The sequence below is a fragment of the Andrographis paniculata genome, unplaced genomic scaffold (assembly GCF_009805555.1).
Source record: "Andrographis paniculata isolate CXL003 unplaced genomic scaffold, ASM980555v1 Contig30END, whole genome shotgun sequence".
Taxonomy (NCBI): domain Eukaryota; kingdom Viridiplantae; phylum Streptophyta; class Magnoliopsida; order Lamiales; family Acanthaceae; genus Andrographis; species Andrographis paniculata.
This window is the reverse complement of record NW_026137563.1, coordinates 122,783-142,088: the sequence shown is the minus strand read 5'-3', so window position 1 is coordinate 142,088 and position 19,306 is coordinate 122,783. Positions and strand designations below refer to the sequence as shown.

Genomic DNA, 19,306 nt, shown 5'->3' with positions numbered 1-19,306 from the left:
TGATTTGGACCGAATCCGAACCCGAATTTGAACCTAAATAAAATTATATATTTATTTATAAAATATATAAATAATAAAATTTACAAATAAGAAAAAAATCATCAATCATGCTGCCACCACCACAAACAACATTATTAATAATAAAAATTAAAACATAAATCTATGAGTCAGATATACGTTTTACTTGTCATACATATTCACCTAATATCACTCTCCTATTCGAACTTAATTTGAAGAGTATTAAGTTTTATGATAAATTTATTCGGAACGTATTTGAAAAAATAATGACTTCTAATTTCCATATCATCAAAATAATAATAATAATAATAATAATAATAGATACAATTGACTTCTAATTGAACTAATTAACCAATATCAATTATATCTGAACTATAATAATCACATGGTTCGCCTAGTGTGACTTTCCTGTCGGATCTGGTTTGCAGAGTATTAGGTTGGATCGAGTGTTTACCCAGTGCGACACTTTGTGATTAAAAAAAAAAAAAAAAAAATTGTTGTGAGAAATCACAAAATTCAACATTAATCATAATTTTTTAAAAGATAAGATTATTTTGTAATGAAAAGTTATTTTAAAAAATAAATGGAAAATAGTTTGAATTTATACAACAATCAAACCATCGTCCACCACCATCTTCTTTATCATCAAATTCCTTTGAGCCCCTCTTTGAACATTCGGAAATCAAATAATCACATAAAAATTAAGTCAATAAATAACGTAAACCATGCAATATCACATTATTTTAATATGTAAATAAAAATATTTAAAAATCAATTTACTTTTTTGCTTCATTCTATAACCACGTTGAGCATTATTAATATTTTTAAAATAGAAATATAAAAAAAAAAAAATAAATCGAGTTTTCGACCGAAGACATAAATATTCTATATGATATTTTAAATAACGTAGGTATGTTTGATTCACATTTTAGTTGGAAGTTGGTTGGATAAAATTTATTTAATTAATAAGGAATTTATGATGTAGTAGATATATATTTATAAAAAATTTAAAATATGTGTTTGTATTTTGAAAATTATTTATCACGTGACTATAATTTTATAGGAAAAGAATTATGTCATACAAATAAATACGAAAATATTATATTTTATGCATAATTAATGGATGGTTAAATTTTATAAAAAATAAGAAATACATTATATAATATGAATATCTATAAATATTAAAAAACTTAAATTGATCTCAAATATATCCCGTAAGTAATATAAAACATATGTAAGAAAAATTAATAATTTTATAAAAATTAAAGAGTATTTTTGTATTTAGATAAATTATTTTTTCTATAATTAAAAATAATAACAAATAAAAAAGATACAATTGAATTTGTATGGAAAAATACATTATTATAATAGTAGAGAATGGTACACGGCCCATTAGTTGCAATTTAATTCCATTTAACAATGGGCCTTAGGACCATGTTTTAAATACATAGTCATAGATGCTCCAAGTTCTGTTATTTACAGTATTTACTTTATTATTATTATTATTATTATTATTTTTAGAATAAATCTGACCTCAATTAAAAATAGAGAGATTAAGATCAACGGTGGAGATCGTTTGGCGGTGCATTACACCACTCATGACTCGTACATACGCCTCCGGGATAAGATAGCTTTCTTCTCCCTTCACTCTCTAAACCACCATGTCAGTCTACTCTCTCTCCGCTGCCGCCGCCGTCCCCGCCGGCACGGCCATTTCCTCCGCCGGAGCTCCTTCCCCGTACTCCTCCTCCTTCCTCCACCTCCTTCCAATCAAGCGGTTCTCTTCTCTCTCGCTCAATGCTCTCCCTCCATCCTCATCCAAACCCTCGCAAATATCCGCCTCGATGGAGGCAGGAATCGGCGTCATGGGAACAAAATTGGGGATGATGTCCTACTTCGATCCCTCCGGCAAGGTCATCCCCGTCACCGTCGTCGGATTCCGCGAGGGAAACATCGTGACTCAGGTGAAGACGGAGGCGACGGACGGATACAGCGCGGTTCAGGTCGGGTACCGGAGAGTGCGCGACCGGAAATTGACGAAGCCGGAGCTAGGTCACCTCGAGAAGTCGGGAATCATCCCGCTGCGGCACCTGCAGGAGTTCCGGCTGCAGTCGGTCGAAGGATTCGAGCCGAACCAACGCCTAGCGGCGGCGGAATTGTTCAAGGAAGGCGATCTGGTAGATGTTTCTGGAACCTCCATTGGCAAGGGTTTTCAAGGTACCTCAGTTTATACATTATTCCGCTTCTCGCGGTGGTACTCCCTGCATTGATTGTTATACGTTTCACAGAGCTTCAAAATTGCATATAATTTGCAATTTAAATTTCAATCAACATCAATTTAAATCCTCCATTGGAAAGGGCTTTCAAGGTACATCAGTTAATACATTGCGCTGCTTCTCGTGGTGGTACTCCGTGCATTAACTATTGTGCGTTTCTCAGAGCTTCAAAATTGCATGTACTTTTACAATTTGAATTTCGATCAGCATCAATTTTTGAGAACACACCTTAGAATTAATCATGGTGGCTGATTGCTCGCATGAAATTCCTAATCAGCCAAAAAATGTGCTAACCTTTGTTGTTAAGCATTGGCCTTATGAATTTGTTGTTGCATTCGATAAGGTGGTATCAAGAGGCATAACTTCAAGAGAGGTCTTATGACTCACGGTTCAAAGAGCCACCGGCAGCTCGGATCCATTGGTGCCGGGACTACTCCCGGACGAGTGTACAAGGGCAAGAAAATGCCCGGGAGAATGGGGGGCGGCAAGACTAAGATTAGGAAGCTGACGGTTGTCAAGATCGACAATGATCTCAATGTTGTGATGATCAAAGGTGCCGTGCCAGGTAAGCCCGGAAATCTTCTTCGCATTGCACCGGCTAAGATTGTGGGTAAAAATATACCATAGATGTAGTCTTCTTATCTATAAATTATCTTGTGATGTTATGTGCAATTTATGCCGTCAATGTGTAGTGTTCTGTTTTCGGATTCTTGATTGAGCTTAGTTTGTTGTGGCCATGTTGTATGGCGATAGGCACAAATTGTGTCGAGGCAACCTTACTACATGTATTATTGATGCATTCCAGATTAACTTCAATAGGAGGATAAATTGTTCTGTTCCGAAGATTTTATGTATTCGATTAGTTTATCTTTACACCTATATTTTTATAGATCTATTTATCCATGTGCTAGTATCCGATACATAACCATAATAAACAGATAAACAAGTTCTGTAGAGAACATAAGAAGCCCCTCATCGGGGCATAGTTCAGTTGAGTATGTAAGCTCAAGATCGATACATAACCAACCTAAACTCATAACACAGCGTCGATTCATAAACTAAACTCAAATTTTACATACCACATATGGTGTTTTGCTGCTGCAGTAGATCATTTACAGGTGTACCTACTGATATTATTATGCTACAACATAATATACATGGAAGATCATACTTAGAGCGATAAGTCGATGAGTTACCTGTTTTGGTCATGTTGGACTGTACCGTAAATGCTTCTCATAATAGTCGATGAGCTGAAAATTAATCAAAAGAAGTAGCAATGAATTTGTTGCATCATGGGTTTGCTCACAATTAAAAAAAATCAATAGTAAACGAGAAGAAACGATGATTAAAAAAGCTTACCAAAAGTGGATTGTTAGCTTTCAAGAACTTGTTGTCCACTGTAACTTTACTTCCATCAGACCTACACATACCGTTGAATTGTGTTAATTATATTTGGCAAAAGAAACTTGCTTGTGAATCGACATAAAGTCTACCCTGACACTAATAGAGTTGTTAGTTGAGCTGAACATGTAAATGTTTTCGAAAATATTGTAGCTAGATTCATTATTTCGCGCTCTATGGTAGGTCGTAACTTCAACTACTGCCTACAAGAAGCAATCTAAATTACCCGGCATTAGAACACATATACACACACAACATATACTTTCTAGAAAATGCGAAATGTAGGGAGCTACGGGTATATACGCACCTCAAGGCCTCAAATGTGAGCAGGACTTCTTGGACATTGTTCGATACGGATGCTTTATAACTGATGGGTCGAACTATTTGAGTGAGAGTGCACATGTTTCTGGAATCATCGAACTTACTCTTGTAGTTCACATAGTTTCCGAGGAAATCCACATGCTGAACATTTATAGGCACGAGAGAAGCGCACGCAGAGCCTCCGTTAGCATAATCATCAGGGGAGCATGATGATACTGCGTCTTTCTTGAACCTCTTGACCGAACCCGATTTCCTCCTTTTAGCTCCTGTACAACGACCTAATTGGCCCGGATCTACTCCGTCGCCTCCCTGTAATCCATTTGTGAACTGTCCTTTGAGGGTTGTCGTAGCATATCTGTCGTCGTGTCTGGTACTGGAAGCCAAAGCACCCTTCAGGTCACAGAGCTTCAAATCCAGTTCACTTTGTTCCTTTTCTCCTTCCCTTGTAACGGAGAATGTTCTCGCGCCATTTTCATATACTTTCTTGGAAGCCCTTCCGCGGCTGATGCTCGTCTCCCCTCTTTCAATGGTGGTCGACACATCGTTCATCCTAGGAAAAGTGATAGGCTCCTCTGCAATCCTGATTACGTGTGATGGCACGTTGTATGTTGCAGCAGGCGATCGCTGTTGATGGTGTTGCTTTTTCTTCGTCTGAGCGTGAGTCACACCTACTTTACGCTTCCTTTTCCTGCTCGGCCTACCCTTCCCGGCCTTCAGACTGTGTCGAAAATAAACATTCGATTCAGAACTTCAACAGTATCTTTCCTTTTCCATGAGTTTTAGCAGTAAAAGAAGTTAAGCTAATTAGGCTCAAATGAAATGCAGTAGAGCTGCCATTAAACATTTTTGCTGTACTGTGAAGCTAAAATTCGACAGGAAACGACAGTAAACTGTACGCAGAAACAAATACCTTTCTTCGAATGCTTCGATTACGTCAGAACATTGTAACAGATTTTCAATAGGCTCCCAAGTATTGGCTGCCTCCGACCAGTCTCGCCTTTCCAAAAAAAATCCATTTCAATGATCAGAAACAGATCATGTCCAATCCACCTCAGTTACGCAAAAATGAAAACTCACCAATCCAATCGAACAGAAAAAACAACTATAAACACAGAAACTTATAGGTTCCAAATCACTCACCATTTAATCAGATACTGCACTTTCCCCTTCCAATTTCACGCGAATCGCCACAAATCAAAAGCAAGTCAGTTCAGTAATTCACTCAAAATACACAAACGAAAAAGATCTTCCTGAAATCCGAAGGATTTTTTTAGGCAATCAGGAAAAAAACAGCATAATTCATTCACCTTTCGGACGCGCTTCCTCCGTACGGCCTCGATCTCGTAGAATCCATCGGCGAGCTTCGGCCTCTCGCCGTCGGCATCTTCTTCAATCTGCACGTCTTCCAGCTGCTCGGCCTCCGAATCCTCCTCTTCCCCTTCCAAATTCTCACTATCCGCTGAGTCACGCCGGCTCTCCTCCTCCTCCTCCTCTGTAACCGCAGCAACGGCGTCCGTCGACTCCGCGGATTGCTGGACGGAGTCGATGCTACTGGAATTCCTCCTTTTCCCTGCCTTCATCTCCGGCTGCTGTGCCCCCTAGCTCGTTCTGTAGTGGAGAAGGAAAGAAAGTACACTAGGAAGGAAGCAGGTGCCCTTTCCGAAATTTCTGGGGCGCAGCTTCAACTTTAATCCCTCTATTATTGACTTTTTATTTATTTATTTTTAAATATGTCCCCAAAATTTTATGTACGGATAAATTTTGTTACAAGAGATTTTTTTTTTTTTTTTTTTTTTTAATTGGAAAAGTTTTAAAATTTGATAATTAAAGTATGGCAATATGCAATATTATATTCCTCCTTGTGAAAGAATTTTTTTAAAATTTTATAGTAAATTTAAAAATAATACTCTCGCAGTCTAATTTTTATTATTCTAAAGTATATTTAAATGATTTTTTTAGGTGATTGTCTTTTTGCTACGAATTTATAAATTTGTCCTTAATTTATATAGTAGAGTGTGTTTAAAAAAAAAGTACAATAGTTGTTGGATGAAAAATAGAACATTAGATTGGACACTGAGAAAGTATTCTTTTATTAATTAGTAAAAATTTTAAAATTTGATAATTAAAGTATGACAAAAAAAAAAAAAAAAAAAAAAAGATCATTCGAATGAAAAGTACTATCTATTGATATGTTTTGCATTATCTTCCGTTCATAACAATTGATACGTCTATTTCTATTAAATTTATTAATTTTCAATATATTTAATAATTCTAAATTAATTTAATTAAAATTTATTAAATTAAATAAGGTATGAAATATGACTGATCAAAAGTGTCAACTATTTCGGCCACGGAGGGAAGTATTCTTATTTTAGGGGTTAGAGTGTATTTTCTACTTTCAATGAGGTTCGATTGAAAATTTTGAACGTTTAAAGGGACTGAAGTGAGATGTTTCCAACATCTCCCCGCGTTTAAACGACTCCCGCCGCGGCGGCGAGAGGTGGAGCTTTTAATAAATTCCAATGGGCTGCGTTTCGCACACGGTGCCGGGGCTTCTTCGCTCCACCATTATCATATCGCCGCAGCTGAAGTTATCGTTCCCTGCTTTTCGCCGCCGTATTGCAGTTTCTCCGGCATCGGCGTCGGTTTGTTCTGCGTTATCCTTAACCGAAGGACAGGAGACGAGAAGTCCGGAGCTTGTCGCCCGGGAATACGCCGACCTCAATCTCTCCGATAAGTTCTGCCAGGTTTGCTCAACTGCGCTTTTAAGCTCGAACTTTTTTTTTTTTTGTTGTTAATTCCTTTGAAGTTTCCAATCAATCTCCATTTTCTGTGATTAAAATTAGGGTTTATTTATTTATATATTTATTTATTTTTGCGCAATTTTGCAGGAGGTAGGCCATGTAAGAATTCGGCAGCACGTCAATCCTTTACGGTCCTCTCTCATGGTAAATTTCCATCGCCTCGAATTTGAACATAGCTATGTACATTGCACACAGCGTGGTGGATACAGAAGCTCTGCTCTTCTTGTTTTTTAGAGCATTTGAACTTGCTGTTTTATTCTATACTCTTGCAAGTAGGTTCCGGTGGAAGTGCCAAATTGGAATGAAGTGTACAAAGATGCGACTCTGCCGCTAATGGTGGATATAGGAAGTGGTAATAGCTTCTTTAATTGACTTTTCTGTGCCCTCTCTTCAAGTTTCTTGATTCATTTGTTGTCCATTTGTTTTGAATGATGTGGTTTTATTTTGGAGAACCATGCTTGAATACAGGGCTTAATTTGCATTCTGTTTTTGGTTGCTGTACTTTTGAAGATCTTCTGATAAACTTGTTTTTGCTTTTGAATGGTTTTTATTTTCCACAATAACACGATCGAACAATGAGTAATGTTGTTACACTTGTCACTCGCCATGGGATTATGTGCACTTGAATTTTCATTCTTATTGTAACTGGAGTTGAATTTGAGCTTGAAAGCCCTTTGTCTGTTGCTGATTTCAGGCAGTGGCAGGTTTCTCCTGTGGCTTGCCAAGCAGAACAATGGATCTAGAAACTATCTGGGACTAGAGATACGTCCAAAAGTATGTTATGCAATCCTTGTTGGTGTTTGTGTTTGTAATTGAATATGCACACACTTCAACATTTCAACTTTGGCAGCTTGTAAAACGCGCTCAATATTGGGTCGATGAGCTGGCTTGAAGAATATGTAAGGATTGAAAAGTTCCCTATATCTTTCTTGAGGAACTTGTTAAGATTGGTGGCTGATGCATTTGCAAATGCAGACATTTTGTTTTCGCCAATGCATCGGTTTCCTTCAAACAGTTTGTATCATCATACCCTGGTCCCTTGGTATTAGTATCTATTTTGGTGAGTGCTTTTTCTTTTTCTTACTGACTATTCTACAGCAACATAATTATTTTCGGGGATTGTTAGTGTGAGGAACTTTTGTTGGGGTATCTTGATTTTCTCAAAGCCGGAATGCTATGTTTGGATGGTTGGCGTGTGCTTTGTAAAATGGTGTGTGTTTTTGTAGATATGAATAGTGAGTTTGGTTTTGAAAGATATGCATGGCTTGTTTGCTTTGAAGCACTATTTATATAATATTTACCTGAAAGTGAATGAGGCCATAAGATGATATATCATGTTTTAACAATGTAATGCAATATAGAATTGGTCGTTAGTTTTAGTATGTAAGGTATAGGGTTGAACATTCTTAAATTTAACTAGAAGGCTTTACTTCAATTTTATTGCTAGGATTTTTAATCTTGATCCCCAATTTGTATTACTTATCTACTTGACTTCAAGAATCTGCCTGGATTTCAGTTAGGCACTTCTTTTGTCTTTTCTTTCTTCATTTTCCATTTTCCATTTGACAATTGTATGTGTTGTGGGATTATTGCCATTAATTGCTCTTGTGCAAATAAGCACTGCGTCCGAATTCTGAAAAAAAAACCTTAGAACTAGAACTAATGCAACTTGGGCTATATAAAGTTTCGTCTAAACTGGTAATCAAAATTAGAAATCCTCAACTAATGAGACTGGAATTTAAACTAACTATTTCAGTAGATTCAAAAAGGTCATTACTCGGGGTTGCCTGCTTGTGAAAATCAGTTATCTCGGAAAAATTCGTCCAACCCTTACCGGACATTATTTGCTCATCTATACAGTGCCCTGATCCTCATTTCAAGAAAAAGCACCATAAAAGAAGGGTAGTGCAAGAACCTCTGGTCGACTCGGTTGTGAACAAATTAGTTCCTGGAGGACAGGTGAGGCACACAGCATCACATTCTCTCCGTGTGTTTATTATTATCATTGATGATATGCGATGCATCTTTTCAAGATATGGTGAACCATTTTATGTTTGAAAATATTGAGATTTGTTGCATTGACGGTGTGCTTTCTATTGTATGGGCAGATTTTTGTGCAATCTGATGTCCTTGAAGTCGCACTTGACATGCGAAAATATTTCGATGCTGCTTCAGATAAACTTGCACACATTGACAGAATCGACTCCAGTGTACCTTTTGACGACCAGGGGTGGTTGTTGAACAACCCAATGGGTATTCGAACAGAGAGAGAAATCCATGCAGAATTCGAAGGTGCTACGATTTACAGAAGGTTGTATCAAAAGAAGTGGTAAGTTTCTATTCCTCTCTCTTGTACTATCAGGTTGATGTGAATTATATCTCAACTGCTGAAATATTTCTATCTTCAATTTCATATTTAATCAGAATGTGCATTCTCGAACACAATCTCCGGGAAGGCATCAGTTCAATCTGAGCCCTCCATCCAGACAACATGCAAACTTGAACTTGAACCTTCAGATTAGAAGGAGTTCTACTTCGACTGGACTGGATGATGGATCTTTCGATTGAAATCACTGAATCATCCTTCAAGAAACAGGGTAATAATTCTTCGAGACATCAATATCCATCGGGTAAGATATTCAAATCATTCTTGTTAGGCTATGTTATAGTAGCTAAATCTATACTTTTGTTTTTATAATAACAAAGTTGTCACAATCTCTAACATTTAATTTTGTGTTGTTATGGCCAGTATCATATGATCACATGTATTAAATTCACTGCTTTTAGTTGATCAACTCCACTAAAGGCTCAATCACCTTTTCATATAGGCTGTCAATTTAAATATTTACATTTAGAAACATAAATTTGTTATCTGTAGAAGCTTAGCTAGCACGTGTACTCGCCGAAGGCGGTGGTTAGGTTGCTGACTTGCTGATTAGATATAATCACCACATTACATAATAAAACACATAATGTCCCGTTAGGGATGATATGGTGGTGTGGAGAGTCAACTTGTGACTATAAGGTCATGCGTTCAAACCCCGACACCTCCAGGTCCATCTGTCATATATAGTTCGCCTAGTGTAATTTGCCTTATCGGATCTAGTTTATAGGGTATTAGGTTTAGTCGGGGTTTACCCACAGAGCGCGGTGTTGTATGAACTATTGTTACGTGCTGATTAGGCGTAATTAACACTCTAACTATACCCACTTGTTGAAATCTTATACTACATAAAATAGATTTTGGTCCTAACATATATAAAAGTGTAAGAATAAAGCTAACAAAAAGAGAAACTGACAGAAGTTGGTTTCTTTGAATCCACACAACATAAGACAATTGAATCATAAAAGATTCAAAACTATGACATATGTATTTCAGCTTTCATTAGTTTAACACACAAACTACTCCCACTTAGCAAAAGAACACTTTAAGTACCTGAGGAAGGTTGGATAGAATTCTAGGCAGCCATGGCCAAGCGGCGGCCGGAAACCCGACCCGCCGTGACCGGAAACGGTAGGGTTGATGAGAACCGGAAGGATGTCACATTACTTCCGGGGTTGCCGAACCACTTGGCACAGCTTTGTCTTTCGAAGCTGCATCCCTCCGTTCTCCATCCCGTCTGTGTTTCGTGGCGCCGGTTCATATATTCGCGGGACTTCCCTCCGTTCTTCTCTCTCTATGCTCTACTCTTCAAGTATGAATCGAATGAAACGTGTGCTGGAGACCAATGCCGGCCATGCTCGATCGCTTTCTCCTGTTTTGACCCGGTGTCGGGCAAGTGGAGGCCCCTCCCGAGCCCCCCGTCCGATCCGCCCATCTGCCTCATCCGGAGACATCCGTCGTTTATCTCGAGGGTCTACTCAATCCAGTCGGTAGGAGCATCCGGGCGCTTAGTTTTAATAGCTGGCAATACTCACGAGTTTCTCCCGGCGCTCGCCCGTCCTTTGGTGTTCGACCCTTTATCCGGAAAGTGGTGCTTCGGACCGCCGTTTTCTTCGCCTAGGAGATGGTGTGTCGCCGGGTCCATGCGCAGCGAGGTTTACGTAGCGAGCGGGACATCGTCGCAGTATAATATCGACGTGGCGCGGTCCGTCGAGAGATGGGACATGTCGAGGCCGGAAGGAGAGTGGAGATGGGAACGCCGCGCGCCCTTCAGAGACGGTAGATTTAGCCGAGAAGCTGCAGAAGCGATCGGATACAGAGGTAAACTTTTCATGGTAAATGTAAGAGGCGAATCGGTAAAAGAAGGAGCTGCTTACGACGTTGTTAACAACCGATGGGAAGAAATGCCGCCAGGAATGCTCAAGGGGTGGAACGGACCAGCAGCCGTCGATAAAAATGCTATGTATGTCGTAGATCGGGAGTCGGGTTCGCTACAGAAGTACGACGACGAGAAAGACTGCTGGGAACGGCTGACTGAACCTTCGGATGAACTAAAAGGCGCCGAGCATGTTTCCGCAGGTTGCGGGAAAGTCTGCGTCGCCTCGGGTGGCGGCAGATTCATAGCCATCGTGGATGTTTTAGCGAGACCAGCTAACGTTCGGGTGGTCAATCCTCCCGAAGGAATGGAAGTTGTCGCTGTTCATGTGTTGCCGAGGATGATAGATCCACCTTCGGACTTCCTTCAATGAAAAAAATAGTGTTCATAAGTTTACGACGTATGCTTCTCAGATCGCTATAAGACTGCGATCCTTTGCTAGATATTGAATTTTCGAAGAATTCGTATAGGAGAAACGACGAAAAGTTTGTACCTCAATGCCGGATTCTTCGAAACTGTAGGATCGATGACTCGGGTTCTCCATGGTTATGAGCTTAGTACCTCCTCAATGAGTATCGAAAGCCTTTCCAACTCTACACATATTTCTTCGCTTCTCATATGCGACTTATCGTTGTAAGAGAAGCACGATACGCTCCCGTTTACCTCAATCCAGCTACATCCGACTTCTTTCTTCGATCGATTATCTCTGAGTTTTGCTCGTATCTGCGCTGCCGCCTTCCACATCTTGCGTGCAGCGTAGAGATTCGATTGAAGCACCGACATCTCAACTTCCAATGGTCGATTTCCTGAGAGTTTTTCCGCGACTAGATTATGAACTTCGTAGTTCCCGTGTATGTTGCAGGCGCTAAGCAACGATTCCCACGCGTATACAGGAATATCCGAAGGCAACTTGTTGGCTAATTCAGCGGCTTCGACAAACAACCCCAATCTACCGAGAAGATCGACCATGGCTGCGCAGTGTTCAGGTTTCGGAACCATATCCCATCTCTTCATTAACTCGAGATGTTTCCAGCCGTCGACGACTAGACCTGAATGAGCGCACGCCGTCAAGAGGATCAAGAAAGTGGCGTGGTCGGGTTGGCATCCGGAATCGATCATCGAGCGAAATAGACGCAGGGCTTCCCTTGCGGAGTAGTGATGAGCTCGCGCGACGATCATGGCGTTCCACGCCACAGTGTCGCGCTTTGGCATCGATTGAAATACCGACGATGCATCGTCTATGAAGCCACATTTGGAATACATCGATATCAACGAGCTCATCCCCATGCCGTCGCTCTCGTGCCCCGTCTTGATGATAAAAACGTGCATCGCTTTACCCCAACTCTGCGCTGCAAGAACGCCGCAGATGGTTATTACAGCCGTTAGCGTCCCCTGATTGGGCCTGAACCCGTTCGACAACATCTCCACGTACAAAACCAACGCCTCTTCGTTGCGATGACCCGAGATCATAGTGTTCCATGAGGTTTCATCTTTTTTGGGCATTCGATCGAAAAAATTGCGCGCTTTAACTGTATCCTCCTGATGTAGATATCCTAACAACATTAGGTTCCAAGAAACTATGCTTCTCTTTGGCATTCGCGTAAAGAACTCGAAACCTTCGTCGAGTCTTCCGTTATGAACATAGCCGCGGAGCATTGAGTTCCACGCGACGATATCCTTTTTGGGCATTTGATCGAATAGTTCTTTGGCTGGCTCGATCCTTCCCCGATCCAAGTAACCGTTGATCATCACGGTCCAAGCTACCGTGTCCTTTACCGGCATTTCATCGAACAATCTTCTACCTCGCTCGACCTCCCCGACTTTTATAAAACCATTCATCATACAAGTCCACGAAGACACATCGCGCTTCAACATTCTACGGAACAAACCGAACGCCTTTTCGACGTTCTTAGCTTCGCAATACCCGGCCAACATAGAGTTCCAAAGCAACAAATCCCGGGTCGAAGCTTTGTCAAACAAAGCCTCGGCCTCATCCACCGCGCCACATTTGAAATATCCTTTGATCATCATTGCGCAAGAAATGTCGTTCTTCAACGGCATTGCATCGAACAGCACCCGAGCTTCTTCGATCTTTCCATTTCTCAAATACGCCGAAACCATAGAGTTCCAACATGCTACATTCTTGTTCGTCGCCGTTTCGAACAACCTCCTTGCCTCTTCCAGCTGCCCATTCTTTGCATATCCACTCAACATCGAAGTCCAAGAAACGACATTTCTTACCGGCATCGAATCGAAGACGTCCTTAGCTTCACAAACCATCCCGTTTTCAATGTACCCGGAAATCATACAGTTCCAAGTTACCACATTCTTCAGCGGCATTTCATCGAACACCTTCTGTGCACTCTTAACATCACCTATTTTAAACATGTCTGTAATCTTTGAATTCCATCTGAATAAAGAATATGGTTCAATCCTCAAACAACGATGACCTGACAACCCCTTGATGAAATTGCCAGTGACTGTCCTGAATTTCAAATTTACAGACATCTTCATCTTTGATCTTAGTCTTTCTTCCCCTGTGATATTGAAATATGGTCTGCCATTTATGGGAGACTTGTGAAGGAAGAACTCCTTGTGTTCCCAACGGTAAATCTCCAAAATAATAATTATTATAAAAATAAAATAAAATTCCCAAAAACGACTTTGGGGTATTTTCAACCACTCTTTTGATCATTTTTCTTTTGGTTTCACTTTTGCTTTCAAAACAAACAAACAATTTTTCATCAGTAGTCCAAATCCTCAGTCTCGTTTAATTTCGCCGTGCGGATTCAGCCGGCACGAATACTTTCTGCAATTGGATTCTGGATTATTTTGGGAATCGAATTTGAATTTGGTTGAAGAATGGCATCGAAGCAAATGGAATCGATTCAAAAAAAATTGGCGATGTTGAATTACCCGAGAGCCAATGCTCCAGCGCAGTCGCTACTCTTCGCCGGCATGGAACGCTACGCTCTTCTTGAATGGCTCTTCTTCAAGTTCGGGGCGTTGCTCTCTGGATCTTATGTTAATGCTGCAAGTTTATAGAGTTTTTGTTTATGATTGGCTGGTTTTTGCAGATTATTGGGTGATAAGTCGCCATTCTCGCAGCAAAATCTTCAAGGGGATACTGTGGATCGAGATGAAGAAACCTCAAGGATACAATGTAGGTTCAAAACTTGTTCCCCTTCCTGTTCATTTTTATTCTCTTTTTTATGTTGAAATTATGCTTATTCGGTTCCAATCCAAGTGCAATACTGTGTTTGGATTTTGAATAGGAAAAAAATTGAATTTGAATCATTTTGACGTGTTATAAATAAATTCTAACTCAAGTTATGAATGGAAAATAGGTTTTCAGTGTAGTATAAAAAATCAAGATGTTTTTAAGGGAAAAACATAGGTAGCGATTAGTAAAAATTCTTGGAAAACTCCCAACCAAGCACTCCCTTAGGTTGCCGTGTGCTGTTGGTTCTTGTGGAAAAATTGATTTGCACTGTGATAGTCTGCTGTTCTTTTGGGGGATGTTTTGGGTAGGGTTATGGAAAGACATGTCTGAATTCTGTGTACTTGGGCTTTTCTTTGATACTGTAATTTTACAGATTTGGCAGAGATTGCAAAGTTTCTTGGGATCACAACTACTGTTGACACTGAAGCCATCCAAGTGAGTTTGTGTTTTGTGAACTATGCAAATGCAAATGCAAATGTAACATACTCATGGATCTTTATGCATTTTTTTTTTTTGTTCCATTTAGGCTAAAAATGAATGTTTGATTATCATATGGTGCCTTGAAGTTCGATGTTGTATCTTTCCAATCTTGGGTGTGCACTCTGTAATTTTGGATTTTTGACAGAGGGTAGGGTATATCTAGGAAATAGTTGAATTCTTTGATTATCTCTGAATGTCCAACAGCTCCTCCCATCGCATAGAGCACAGCCACTGTGATTGGTTATTCTTTGGGTATACTGTGATATTGAGATAGCTTTGAATTTATCGAATTTATTTTTTTGGTTTGGTATCAATTCTCTCTTAGGTGGTTAGTATCTTGCATTTGAGCATGAAAAGGGAAAATTCATTTACCATTTAGTACCACAAGATCTCCTTGCTTGATAGGAATGAGATGGTAACAAGACATTGTTTCTTTTATTTTCTTATTTCTTTCTTTTTAATAGGAAAACTGACGGTACCATGGATCTCACTTGCCATTATAACTCTACATTTGCCTTGTAATACTTCCTATTGATGAAGTCAAGATTATGTATTTCTTGTTAACTGTGCATTATGTAATGTTTTGTTGTAGGGTCGAGGAAGTTATGAAGATCGTACTGAAATGCTCCGCCTAATTGTAGATCTTGTGGAGGCAAGCATTTATGCTGATAATCCTGAGTGGAGGTGTATATGTATTTCAATTATGTTGATACAGGGTATAGTAAATTTCTTTATTGCATCCTTTTAATGAACCATGCAACTGATATTAATCAATTTTACCTTTTCCAGTGTTGATGAGCAAGTGGCCAAAGACATACAGTTAATAGATGCCATTGCTGAAAAACAAGCTCAAATATTTTCCGAAGAATGCAAATTGTTTCCTGCTGATGTGCAGATCCATTCCATATATCCCTTGTAAGATATTGTTAATGTTTATATCATTGCTTTATATATAAGAAATAGTACTAGTTTGATATTTATATATATATATATATATATTTAAAAAAGAGACTCAACTCATTCATGAAGAATAATGCTGCATTGAATACTTGTATACATATATATATATATATTTAAAAAAATTTGTATAATTTTCACAAATAAGTTTGCTCTAATTATCTTATAAGAATGAGTTCACTGCTTGCTACCTCTGTGCTTTAGCTGAACTGCTTTAAATCATTTAACTTTTTGTTCCACGGTGCTTGCAAAATTGGATTCTTAAGAATTTCCTCACAAACTCTTATTGACGGAGAATTTTTTTTTTTCCTCTTTTTATTTCATAAAAACATTTAAGAGATACTGGTATAAATTCAGGCTTCATGGATGGTTTTCTGCTGGTGAAGTATTTTGATTGTTTCGTGTCTTTTGTGCATTAAGAGTTTGCCCACAAAGTATGATTTTGGACATGGTATTATGCTTGTTATCCAACCAGGTACAAGTTATGGTTCTTTGTTGTCTGAAACTTATGCATGTACTAACTAACTGTATCCGTTTAGAAGATATTTTATGACTGATATTATGGAAGAGAAATCCCATTACCTTCAATGTCAGTTGCTCTATACAACTACAGCTTATCAGTTAAATTATTGGAATTTATTGTTGTTTCTGGGACTGTTTGCATTTTTTTATTGGTGTAGGGAAGAGGCATTCTTTTAGCAGTCCAAACTAGTTAAAATGCTTCTATATTTATCATTTGTTTTCAAGGGGTTACTCTTGTTCCTATTCATTACTCCTTGGACCAAATGACTTGAGTTGCCAACATAGTAACATATTAGAATGGAGATTTTAGAGGCGTTTACTCTTTAGTTAAATATACTAGCTATGATCCTGCTCTGCGTGAGCGTTTTATTCTTTTATAGGGTTATTTATATTTGATTTTTGTTACCAGCTTTTTGAACTACTGCCCCAGCTATGTGCAAGTATTGTCTTCATTATTATTTAGTTTCCTTGGCTTGATGAGTTAGTGAGAAAGTGAAAGCTTCCCATAGTGTTCTATAAATTTGTTTCAAAGATAATCTTGAAGCAGAAAGTTTTGTCCTTGGCTGATTTAGTGGCATTTTTGTTTTATCTATGAAATTGCATTTGTAGGCCAGATATATCTGATTTGGAGAAACAACTTTCCGATCAATCAAACAGACTTTTGAACCTTCAAGAGATGGTTGATGATCTAGCATCAAAGGTTCTTAATAAGCTTACATTTGCCACCATCTTTTTCTATAGCATGAAGCTAATTGATGTTCTTAGAGATGCTGATGCCACAAACTGCTATTGATATTACAACTGATTTTTGTAGCACCCTTATAACCCTGATGAAGATTATGTCGAGGTTGAAGCAAAATTACGTGCACATCTGGAATCTTTTCTAGAAACTGCAAAATCTTTTAATACCATTTATACCAAGGTTTGTTTTCATTTAATTTTCCCCATACTGCATTCTACAATTCTGCCGAAATGCTTATGACTCCTAATTTCAAGACAGATTACAATTATTTACCTTTGCTCTTGTACCAGTTGCTCATGTGGCTTCTATTATATGTTTCATTCCGTCTTTTTCTAGATAATTTTACTCATTTTAGTGGTTAAGGGTTTGTCTCAAATCATAAAATTGCAAGATGCACATGGTTAACTCTAGTTCTGTAGTGTGTAAGTGTGCACTTCTTAATACTAAGATATGTGCAGGAAATACGCCCGTGGACACACATGATGGAGGTTCCTCAACTTCATGGATTTGGACCAGCTGCAAATCAATTATTGGAAGCATATAAGATGCTTTTGAAGGTACTTAATTATTGGTTTGCCTCTGTTGTTTAAATAAGTGGGTTATTCAGTGTTGAGAATGTAGTTGTGCTCCAAATGATGTTTTTACGAAGTTTGGTGTCCACTGTTTACTTATTCTCTTGTGAGATAATTATTTTACCCGGTGGAACTGAACTTGCTGGTGAGTAAGTATTTTACCTTTATTTTACATTCTCTGTTCTTGGACCTGTTCATTTTAGCATCTCCAGCTTAGAAAAACTCTTAGAACTTGCTAAGGCTTTTTTTTTTTTTTAATTTCAACAGCATAGCTGAAGCTCCTTGAATGTATATGCATCTCTCGAAGAGTGAAGTTTTTTGTATCTAGGCAATATTATATTTTTCCTCATTTTCTTTGCAAGTGGCCATTTGATTGAATACTTGGAAAAGAGTCTATGAGCAGTATCGTTTCTTTATTTTTAATTTTTTGAATTTTGTGTAGAGATGGTAAAATATTTGTGTATAATAATAATAATAATAATAATAATAATCTGTTGCAACAGTTTCTAGGAAATTTGAAGAACCTTAGGGATTCCCACGCGGCAGTAGCAGTTGGGTCTTCGGAAACAGTAGGAGGAGGTGAGCCATCTTCAGTGATGAGAATAATTTCCGAGTGTGAGAATGCACTGACATTCTTGAACCGGGATCTTGGAATTCTTTCTGCATCTATTGCTCGGGAACAGGGACAGGAGATGTCTCTCTAATGGTAAATATATATCTATCTTCGAGTGTTGCGGCACATTGCCGAATGAATTCAGGTTAGTGCAAGTACAATGTGTACACTCTTTCTTGTTGATAATGGAGATTGGAGGAGGGGGAGGGTCAAGTATAGTTAGTGTTAAATTGTTATATTGACTGGACTGAAACGTGATCCTTCACTCTTTCTCTGTGCAATTGGTGTTCTACTTCTAACTCATTGACTTATATTAGTGTGTTTTTAGGGATTAATCAACAAATAAACTATAGATTTGAACAAGTCCATTCCTATTGCACAACAAAAATCGTGTGTAATTAATTTATATTTTATGTATTGGCCGTGGCAGTGTTGTCATTGTTGTTATGAACTACAACACAGTAAAAAACCTAAGGTATGTTTCACATGCTGATTATTAATTGTTCATTTTGGAATTGTTACTGTTATTTATTTTTTTGTTCTAACTGTAGAATAGAAATGTCGGATCTCTCATCGGGTGTGGTTTAGGTAAAGAAAGTGCATTGCATTAGGGTTTAAAATAACATAAGATACCATCATCTAAAAACCTTTTTATTCGGCTCGCATGTGTACTTGTTTGATCAACTGTCTGGGTAGTAAATAATAATTAATATATCTATAAACTAAATAATACCTGCTGAGATGCTTCCTGAAGTCACAACAGAGATTGATGATCAATGATGACATATACTATTACTATTATATAAATATTCCCATTCTTCCACAGGAGTCCTAACACCAAATTCAAATATATTCCTCATAACCAACGCTCACCCCAAAAGAAAAAAGTAAAAAACATTGTAACAGCATAATGCACAAAACTCGCATTACCTACTCAAATGGAAAGGAGAGAAAGAAACCCCTTTCTGTCTCTTTAAGTTGATTCCCATGATCAAGAGCTTGATAGACAGGTTCTTTGTTAACTGCGCGATTGAAGAAATATTTGAACACTATGAGTACAATGAATGTAGAAACAGAGAGCAAGTATACCAATAGTAGCCTTTCTTACAAAAGGTCAA

At 38.4% G+C, this 19,306-nt stretch overlaps 6 protein-coding genes across 6 annotated transcripts; 4 read left to right on the top strand and 2 right to left on the bottom strand.

Moving 5' to 3' along the window:
• Positions 1–1,650: 1,650 nt before the first annotated feature.
• On the top strand, positions 1,651–3,137 carry LOC127246518 (50S ribosomal protein L3, chloroplastic). The gene is made up of 2 exons (XM_051267957.1): positions 1,651–2,235; positions 2,638–3,137. The coding sequence occupies exons 1-2, from the start codon at positions 1,680–1,682 to the stop codon at positions 2,919–2,921; spliced, it is 840 nt and encodes a 279-aa protein (XP_051123914.1). The 5' UTR covers positions 1,651–1,679; the 3' UTR covers positions 2,922–3,137.
• Positions 3,138–3,322: 185 nt separating this feature from the next.
• On the bottom strand, positions 3,323–5,700 carry LOC127246517 (chromo domain protein LHP1-like). The gene is made up of 6 exons (XM_051267956.1): positions 5,324–5,700; positions 5,157–5,182; positions 4,927–5,013; positions 4,003–4,734; positions 3,654–3,714; positions 3,323–3,544 (listed from the first exon to the last, which is right to left on the bottom strand). Exons 1-6 carry the CDS (start codon positions 5,594–5,596, stop codon positions 3,500–3,502), a joined length of 1,224 nt encoding a protein of 407 aa, XP_051123913.1. The 5' UTR covers positions 5,597–5,700; the 3' UTR covers positions 3,323–3,499.
• A 745-nt stretch (positions 5,701–6,445) lies between these two features.
• LOC127246996 (uncharacterized) lies at positions 6,446–9,643 on the top strand. Its single transcript, XM_051268689.1, is given in 10 exon segments — positions 6,446–6,763; positions 6,908–6,964; positions 7,097–7,172; positions 7,515–7,594; positions 7,671–7,704; positions 7,707–7,719; positions 7,796–7,880; positions 8,681–8,779; positions 8,929–9,149; positions 9,245–9,643. Coding segments are annotated over 10 exon segments (891 nt in total). The 5' UTR covers positions 6,446–6,538; the 3' UTR covers positions 9,246–9,643.
• Positions 9,644–10,288: 645 nt separating this feature from the next.
• LOC127246994 (F-box/kelch-repeat protein SKIP25-like) lies at positions 10,289–11,578 on the top strand. Its single transcript, XM_051268687.1, has one exon. The coding sequence runs from the start codon at positions 10,289–10,291 to the stop codon at positions 11,450–11,452; it is 1,164 nt and encodes a 387-aa protein (XP_051124644.1). The 3' UTR covers positions 11,453–11,578.
• Positions 11,579–11,625: 47 nt separating this feature from the next.
• LOC127246324 (pentatricopeptide repeat-containing protein At4g02750-like) lies at positions 11,626–13,593 on the bottom strand. Its single transcript, XM_051267611.1, has one exon. It carries the CDS (start codon positions 13,591–13,593, stop codon positions 11,626–11,628), a length of 1,968 nt encoding a protein of 655 aa, XP_051123568.1.
• Positions 13,507–18,617, top strand: LOC127246995 (AUGMIN subunit 7-like). The gene is made up of 9 exons (XM_051268688.1): positions 13,507–14,075; positions 14,157–14,242; positions 14,676–14,737; positions 15,375–15,466; positions 15,572–15,697; positions 16,871–16,961; positions 17,076–17,183; positions 17,462–17,560; positions 18,079–18,617. The coding sequence occupies exons 1-9, from the start codon at positions 13,942–13,944 to the stop codon at positions 18,277–18,279; spliced, it is 999 nt and encodes a 332-aa protein (XP_051124645.1). The 5' UTR covers positions 13,507–13,941; the 3' UTR covers positions 18,280–18,617.
• Positions 18,618–19,306: the final 689 nt, after the last annotated feature.